Raw genomic sequence first — 9878 nt, 5'->3', positions numbered from 1 at the left:
AAAGTAATGTTTTTTATGTTTAAGTGTTTTTTGTTATTTTTTTGCCTGTTCTGTATAGTATCCTAGGTAATCTATCATTTTTAGTGAAACTAATAATTGCAAACAGATTTTTTTGTTTAAATGAGATCAAAATTTGAGCATCACACGTCTGTCAGAATACCTCAGTCGGAATAGGATTGCTTTGCAATTCCAAAAATCACACCTATAACCTAACCCTAACACCTATAGTATATTTGAATCTACACAATCTTTTTTTATAATGTTACTATTATTTTATATCCCTTATAGACTATACAGGATTTATATATTTGTACACAGTTTCTTTCTAATGGGTTTGACACAGGATAGAATTGTTTTCATTGCTTTGCGGGTGGCGTCTCACTTTGATCTGATAATCCACTAGATTCTTTTCGTCGCGGTGACCATTCTCGTTTACCATCGGTTTCTCTTCTGCGAGCTAATAGTGTTTTTGTCAAACTACCAATATTCATCCGTTGAGGTGGAACTTTGTCTTTAGGAGCAAGTTCAGCAAGTTGTGCTTCGGCATCAAGCATGCACCAATCGGGTACACGTCCTGTCTCACGATAATGCTCTTTACTAAGTGATCTGTAACTTAAAACTTCAAGACTTCCTAAAATTGCACCTATTAAAAACGAGTAATATAAATTAAAAAAATACATGTATGGTTTAAGCAAACCCAAACAACTTAATTAAGTTTCTTTTGTATTGTAGTTCCATATTTTAGGATAACAATAATCTATACGAGTATTTAAAATTTGCTAATTAACTTACCACCCAGCCAAGCTGTGTAGTTAGGCTGCGATGGAGGACTGTGCATCTTAAAGTTTCTGAAAGCTAGTTTTTGCCTGTACTTGGGTCTTTCAAGTAAGTTTTTTAGCTCCGACATGAGCCTGTCCTTAAACCCTGGTAGCATTGTTGTACCTCCAACACAAACAAGGTTGTGTGCCAGTGTTTTACGAAAGTCAATAGGACACTAAATATAAATCAATAAAATATTGTTGATTACTATCGGGGAAAAAAGCTTTATAATACTGTATATAGATCATCCCTTGGCCTATAAATTGGAGTGAGAATATACACAAACCTGAATTATTGAGTCCAGAATCAGTGTCGCAACAGACTTTTCCTCATTATCTTGTTCAAACAGAACTTCACAAACAATTTCTCTGATCTGACCATCTATGGCTAATATCCTTCCCCCATCTAAAGGATATTCAACAGCTGGGGGAGGGGGTGGCCTCTGAATATTTTCATATAAAAACAGGAATGAAATTAAAATATATTTACACAATAAAACCATATCACAAAATGTTTCAAAATAATCAATAATAAGATCTTCTCTGAACGTTAATTACAGTCAATCAAAATTTACCTTAACTGCACTGCCATCTAAAAGAGATTCTTTAATTTTAGCAGATCTTTGAAAATTGCATACAAAACAAGTTTTAACTGAAAAAGAATACATCACAAAAATATATTACACACTTCTGTACAGAAATAAAACATTTCATCATAATACCATTCAATAATGTTGCATTTAGAGTTGTAATTGCTTTGTGTTAGGTACAGTACCAACCATGTACCATACCCACACACGGACAAAACATGGTTTAATAAGGTAACAATAGGATGTACCATACCCACACACGGACAAAACATGGTTAATTAGGTAACAATAGGATGTACCATACCCACACACGGACAAAACATGGTTAATAAGGTAAGGCTGCATAACATGGATGTATTTTATTTACTGTAAAAATGTTTTACAAACTGACAACACCTAGCCTCAGAAAGTGTGATTATAATAGTATTTATTTATTTATTCAAGATACAACAGTGTATCAAGAAAAAACACCAATAGGATCACCATAAAAAAGAACAAGGAAAACAAACAGATTTATATATTGTTAAAAATGACATTAAAGACAGAAGTATTACAACTAAAAATGTCGTAAAGTAAAGTTCCTACTTTTAGCAGAAAGTAGCTGCTAAACAGTTACGTAATCGACCTCTCGTGGAATATTAACACATGCTTTTTTTCCCGAATATTTTCCGCAGACAGTACAAGTGCAAGGGTAGATGATTTCTGGTATGTCATATTAAGTTTATGTAATTTGCAGAGTGAATTTTTATATAGATACCTTTGATATCTTCTAAAACTGCTTCTTGTACATGTCCCATTATAGAGGATAGTGGCTTTTCTTCTACAGAATGCCCCCTGACCATTCCATTTTCCAAAAGGTGTGCTTCTAACCGCCTAGGAAATAAAATACAGGTAGTTGTTTTGCAAAATAAATATCAATGAAAGATAATGTTTATGGGTCTATGTCTTTGAAAATAATGCTGAACCGTTTAATATGAATTAGATTTTTAAAATAGTAACTTACTTATAAATAGCACATCCTGCAAGAGGTATACCTTGCCATCCTTTTAAAATCGGTGTGCATTCACAAACTTATAAATAAAATGTTAAAGAAGTGTTTTTATCAGTCAATTTATTGATTACGATAACATAAATTAATAACTTGCTTTTTAATAATACCAGGAACTTGTTTATACTCCTGGATGTATTTAGATAAAGAAGACAATATGCAAAATCCTTAGAATTAAAAAAGGATATTGGAAGGACAAGAGTTTCTTTGTATCCACAATCTATAACCAGAGCTGTGTTGATTCCTAAAGTGAATAACACCAAAAGATGACTAGGTGCATACAAGATGGAAGGTACCTATGGATGTAAAAAGAATATATATATAAATGTATATTTATTTTCAATAATTCTCTCCTAATTCATAACTAACATTTACTGTCTCAATAATATATTAATATATACCTGTGCTCGCTAAGTTAATTTGCCATTAGACTGAAATAATTAATTGAATGAATTGACTGCATAGAAAGGATTGTTGAACTCCACAGTATCAGACCTCAGTGATGGGTATGGGTAACTTTCAACAATACTAAAGTGCAACAATTGTCATAGGCAATACCATCTTGCATGTCTTAAACTAAAAAAACTCCCCAAAATCGAAGAGTGGGCATGCCCGACCTGCACCAATGACGTACATTTTACCAAGTATTAGAATGGTAATTGGTGAACCAAATTAGATTTCAATGATTATAGGGGGTTATAGGGTAGAATTACTAATGAGTTGTAAAGGGAAAGAAGTATAATGTTGCAGAAATGTAAATTTCAGTATATTGCTAATTCATATAATTGTTGAAACTAATTTATGTATTGGCATTTATAAAAAAATATTACCTCATAGTGCTTGAATAACACTTTTGCGAGAGTTTCCCTAAATGAAGAGGGACATAAAAACGACTCACAGATTATCACTCTACGGTCACGTGTGTTAACAAGCAAATGTCTGCAAAAAAAAACCAAAAACAACATACTTTAATAGATCATGTCACAAACCAATAACAATAAAACATGATAGTCAAATTTCACATTGTTGGAATTCATTACCTGAAATAAATGACATGAAGAAAATCAATAAGTGTATCGTAAAGTTCATCATCTTCAGTTTGCTCAAACACTTTGATTACTTTATTGGTCTTTGTACATTTTACTTCACTTCTTATTATAGCCCTTGGTTGGCATTCTCCTGCAAATCCTACTCTAAAAAAAAAATTTGTTTGTAAGAACAATCCATAGATGTGGAGGATAAATGACCAAACACACTTCTACAATGCTAAATAAAAGCACCATCGTTGATTTCAGTGTTTCAGTATTATTATTAATATTATTTTATCAATTCGTTCAGTCAGCATTATCAACAAAAATAAAATCAGGGAATCATTACGAAGATAAGATTATTATATGAAGATTAATATTGCCTAGGCAGTAGAAATAGTATTAGTAGGCCTAGGTCCAGTCTGACTCTAGAGGGTAGGGTTAATTTAAATAAGGTGATCCTGTATATTATATTATTTCTTTTCATATCCACATCATTATCAGGACCGAAACTACCATTTTACTCTCTCTTCCCAGGTCCTACTTTACGTTACGAAGACTGGCCTACCTTTCGCCTAAGACCAGCCTAGCTAGCCCATATCCATAGGCAAGGCTACGTCTACTAGCCTATCTATATACTTTCTAGGCCTAGGCCCAGGGCCTAGGCTAGGCTAGTACAGTAGATACAATCAATATGACGTATTTATTGACTAATTGGTACCACATCAACTTCTAGCCTAATATAATTATGATTATCATATTAATTATATTCATTAGTACTTTGTATAAACGGTCCCTAAATCAAATATAACTGCTGTTTTTTCTACAGCAGCAGTTAATCCTTCATATAGAGGCATAATTATCTCTCTGCTGGTCCCGGCTGCAGCTAGCTGTGATCGGATACTAGTACTGTATAGTCAAGTCGCCCCATCGCAAAGTCGCCCCTCACAAAGTCGCCCATCGCAAAGTCGCCCCAACACAAAGTCGCCCCATTATTAGGTTATATGCATGATATGCATATAACCTCTTGATTCTGTCAGGATCTTTATTAGGTTATATGCATGATATGCATATAACCTCTTGATTCTGTCAGGATCTTTATTTATTTATTTATTTATTTATTTATTTATTCTTTCCTTAGCACTATTTTGTCCGTGAATTATCTTGGCATCAGTTTCATCTAGCTAAGTCAATTTTTCAGAGTATATTCCTTATGGCCAGGAATCGATGTGGTCATGTTTTCACGGTGCGCAATCATAAATTACGCGGTCTACGCGCGATTTAATGAAATCACGTTTGTAATCATATCTTCACAAGCATGAATCACTTTTAAACAAAATTTGGTACTCATAAATTTCAGGTCATATTTCATCATATGGCAATATAATTACGTGCGTAGCGCATATAACGCATGCGTACGCGCGCTTAAAAGTTTTAAAATTGTCAAAATTTATTTTCGATGAAATTAGAGTACGTTTCAGGCAATTTTAAGCGTTTAAAAAATTGCCACGAGTGCGCAGAATTTTGCACGCGCACTGCGCGTTAAACGTTAATACGCACTATTTTTTCCCGATTTCTGTTTTACAACCTTTCTTTAATAATATCATCATATTTGATTCACTTTTCAACTCGAAATTGCGTTATACGAGCACGTCAAAAGTGACAGGCTACGCACGTATAAGTTAACAAAATAGTGAAAATATGCTAAATTTTAAAATTAATATATATCGTCAGAATGCTGGGGAACACCTATTTTTTATTTCATTTTCTTGAAGTGTATGTATCATATGTATGATTTATTATCAAATTAAGAGAACAAAAGTTGATTAGGTCATTATTAATTGCATATTGAATTAAAAAAAATTAATTTCGACAATCAAACAAATTTTGACATTTTCTTAGGCCGAAATAACAAACTTAACATTAACTTTCTTTCTTAAGAAGTTCATATATTAAAGTTAAAAGTATATAGTTTGACAGTGCATCATTTTTTTAAATTTTTAAAGATGTCATCATAGTAAAAAATTATAATTCATTGCGGTATGTAATAATCTATCTGCACCAAAGTGGTTACTGCATAGTAAATACACGGGGGAATCTTTCTACATCTTTTAGTCAGTTGTGTATAGCTCGGTGGTCTGTGCTCGTGTCTATGGCTGTCAAGGTACCGAGTTCGAGTCTCACCTTGGTAAACGAAACGATATAAGATTTTTTTTATTATCCGTATTGTTTGTTCAATTTTATTTCTTAGTGTATAGATTATACACATGGTTTATAATGAAATCAAGATAGAAAGTAACTTATGTCTTTATTATGTAACAAATGTGATTTATGACATTATACGCAGAGGGATCTTTGGTCGGATTGCGATACCGGCTATTGTATTTGCCTTAGCAAGATCTTAGCATATATTATAAATAATTAAAGATTCTGAGAAAATCAATCAATCAATATATCTTTTACAAATCAATTATCTTTATTTTAATCAAATGCATATAACCTATAATTCGTCATAGTGACGAATTAAATCTAGTTTATTTATTTATTCTTTCCTTAGCACTATTTTGTCCGTGAATTATCTTGGCATCAGTTTCATCTAGCTAAGTCAATTTTTCAGAGTATATTCCTTATGGCCAGGAATCGATGTGGTCATGTTTTCACGGTGCGCAATCATAAATTACGCGGTCTACGCGCGATTTAATGAAATCACGTTTGTAATCATATCTTCACAAGCATGAATCACTTTTAAACAAAATTTGGTACTCATAAATTTCAGGTCATATTTCATCATATGGCAATATAATTACGTGCGTAGTGCATATAACGCATGCGTACGCGCGCTTGAAAGTTTTAAAATTGTCAACATTTATTTTCGATGAAATTAGAGTACGTTTCAGGCAATTTTAAGCGTTTAAAAAATTGCCACGAGTGCGCAGAATTTTGCACGCGCACTGCGCATTAAACGTTAATGCGCACTCTTTTTGCCCGATTTCTGTTTTACAATCTTTCTTTAATAATATCATCATATTTGATTCACTTTTCAACTCGAAATTGCGTTATACAAGCACGTCAAAAGTGACAGGCTACGCACGTATAAGTTAACAAAATAGTGAAAATATGCTAAATTTTAAAATTAATATATATCGTCAGAATGCTGGGGAACACCTATTTTTTATTTCATTTTCTTGAAGTGTATGTATCATATGTATGATTTATTATCAAATTAAGAGAACAAAAGTTGATTAAGTCATCATTAATTGCATATTGAATTAAAAAAAATTAATTTCGACAATCAAACAAATTTTGACATTTTCTTAGGCCGAAATAACAAACTTAACATTAACTTTCTTTCTTAAGAATTTCATATATTAAAGTTAAAAGTATATAGTTTGACAGTGCATCATTTTTTTAAATTTTTAAAGATGTCATCATAGTAATAAATTATAATTCATTGCGGTATGTAATAATCTATCTGCACCAAAGTGGCTACTGAATAGTAAATACACGGAGGAATCATTCTACATGTTTTAGTAAGTTGCGTATGGCTCGGTGGTCTGTGCTCGTGTCTATAGCATTCAAGGTACCGAGATCGAGCCTCACCTTGGGTAACGAAACGAAATAAGATTTTTTTAAATTATTTGTATTGTTTGTTCAATTTTATTTCTTAGTGTATAGATTATACACATGATTTATAATGAAATCTAGATAAAAAGAAACTTATGTCTTTATTATTATGTAACAAATGTGGTTTATGACATTATACGCAGAGGGATCTTTGATCGGATTGCGATACCGGCTATTGTATTTGCGTTAGTAAGATCCTAGCATATATTATAAATAATTAAAGATTCTGAGAAAATCAATCAATCAATATATCTTTTACAAATCAATTATCTTTATTTTAATCAATGCATATAACCTATAATTCGTCATAGTGACGAATTAAATCTAGTTTATTTATTTATTTATTTATTTATTTATTCTTTCCTTAGCACTATTTTGTCCGTGAATTATCTTGGCATCAGTTTCATCTAGCTAAGTCAATTTTTCAGAGTATATTCCTTATGGCCAGGAATCGATGTGGTCATGTTTTCACGGTGCGCAATCATAAATTACGCGGTCTACGCGCGATTTAATGAAATCACGTTTGTAATCATATCTTCACAAGCATGAATCACTTTTAAACAAAATTTGGTACTCATAAATTTCAGGTCATATTTCATCATATGGCAATATAATTACGTGCGTAGCGCATATAACGCATGCGTACGCGCGCTTAAAAGTTTTAAAATTGTCAAAATTTATTTTCGATGAAATTAGAGTACGTTTCAGGCAATTTTAAGCGTTTAAAAAATTGCCACGAGTGCGCAGAATTTTGCACGCGCACTGCGCGTTAAACGTTAATGCGCACTCTTTTTGCCCGATTTCTGTTTTACAATCTTTCTTTAATAATATCATCATATTTGATTCACTTTTCAACTCGAAATTGCGTTATACAAGCATGTCAAAAGTGACAGGCTACGCACGTATAAGTTAACAAAATAGTGAAAATATGCTAAATTTTAAAATTAATATATATCGTCAGAATGCTGGGGAACACCTATTTTTTATTTCATTTTCTTGAAGTGTATGTATCATATGTATGATTTATTATCAAATTAAGAGAACAAAAGTTGATTAAGTCATCATTAATTGCATATTGAATTAAAAAAAATTAATTTCGACAATCAAACAAATTTTGACATTTTCTTAGGCCGAAATAACAAACTTAACATTAACTTTCTTTCTTAAGAATTTCATATATTAAAGTTAAAAGTATATAGTTTGACAGACAGTGCATCATTTTTTTAAATTTTTAAAGATGTCATCATAGTAATAAATTATAATTCATTGCGGTATGTAATAATCTATCTGCACCAAAGTGGCTACTGAATAGTAAATACACGGAGGAATCATTCTACATGTTTTAGTAAGTTGCGTATGGCTCGGTGGTCTGTGCTCGTGTCTATAGCATTCAAGGTACCGAGATCGAGCCTCACTTTGGGTAACGAAACGAAATAAGATTTTTTTTTATTATTTGTATTGTTTGTTCAATTTTATTTCTTAGTGTATAGATTATACACATGATTTATAATGAAATCTAGATAAAAAGAAACTTATGTCTTTATTATTATGTAACAAATGTGGTTTATGACATTATACGCAGAGGGATCTTTGATCGGATTGCGATACCGGCTATTGTATTTGCGTTAGTAAGATCCTAGCATATATCATAAATAATTAAAGATTCTGAGAAAATCAATCAATCAATATATCTTTTACAAATCAATTATCTTTATTTTAATCAATGCATATAACCTATAATTCGTCATAGTGACGAATTAAATCTAGTTTTATTTTATTTTTATTTTATTCAATTTTCAGGCACAAAAATACATGACAACAAGACAGCGGTGCAGCACCCTGAGGATTGCCATGAGTGCAAAGCACTATCGAGATGGCTCTCCATATACTGCACTTGAACATATAAGTAAACCATAAAAAGACAAAGATATAAAAATTTTAAAATTGCGAGGCATCAAGTTGAACAATCATTAAAATTGAATCTAAAAAATATATAAATATAAATATTATGTACAGATAAAAATGATTGTTTAAAGATAAAAAAAAAATAAAAAGTTTAAAGTTGCCTGACATAAGACCGGAGAGCTGTCACAAATGTGTTAAAACTAAATAAAGAATGTTCTCTAATATAATTAGGAATCTCTTGCCATACACGGGGAAAATTAGTGCATTGCATTGCAAAGTTAAAGATGTATTGTCCCCCTGAAAAATAAATTCTTAAACATTTTTATGTTGAATATGCCATTTTAATATCACCAAATAGTATCCACTTTAACCAAAAATTGGATCGGAAAAAAAAGTATTTACCTAAAAAAATGTAATTTAAAGCAAAAAAATTATATAGTCAAATCAGGGAGGTGAAAAATCCCTGGTCAAATTGGCTGCCAGCCAATGGGTTTTTGGTTGAATTTAACCATTTATTTTGTAATGAATTTTTATAAGTGAAAAATTAATTTTTCCATTTTTTTTTCTACAGAAATGATTAACTTAACTAAAAAATAATCTATTCAAAGTCTGTTTATAAATCTTTATTTTTCATGTTTTTGGGTGACAATACATCTTTAAACGTTAAAATAATTTACAAGTTACGCAATTACGCAATTGATATTTTTGGGCAATTTGAACACAAAATAACACGGTAGGTGTAGTCATAAAAAGGGAAAGTCCCGCCGTGTATTAGTACTAGCATGATGGTCGATGAATATTTATTATTAATAATGAATTGTTTTTATTTTTATTTTACACAGGTCTAGGAGAAAAATGTGTGCCT

At 31.4% G+C, this 9878-nt stretch overlaps 1 protein-coding gene across 1 annotated transcript; it reads right to left on the bottom strand.

The window, feature by feature from the left end:
* Positions 1–4: 4 nt before the first annotated feature.
* LOC144851979 (actin-related protein 10-like) lies at positions 5–4376 on the bottom strand. Its single transcript, XM_078709657.1, has 10 exons — positions 4265–4376; positions 3497–3649; positions 3287–3395; positions 2646–2752; positions 2412–2480; positions 2166–2281; positions 1394–1470; positions 1106–1261; positions 793–994; positions 5–643 (listed from the first exon to the last, which is right to left on the bottom strand). Exons 1-10 carry the CDS (start codon positions 4339–4341, stop codon positions 357–359), a joined length of 1353 nt encoding a protein of 450 aa, XP_078565783.1. The 5' UTR covers positions 4342–4376; the 3' UTR covers positions 5–356.
* Between the last annotated feature and the right edge of the window lie 5502 nt (positions 4377–9878).

Source organism: Antedon bifida, chromosome 9 (assembly GCF_963402885.1).
Source record: "Antedon bifida chromosome 9, ecAntBifi1.1, whole genome shotgun sequence".
Classification (NCBI taxonomy): domain Eukaryota; kingdom Metazoa; phylum Echinodermata; class Crinoidea; order Comatulida; family Antedonidae; genus Antedon; species Antedon bifida.
This window is presented reverse-complemented; position numbering and strand designations above follow the sequence as displayed.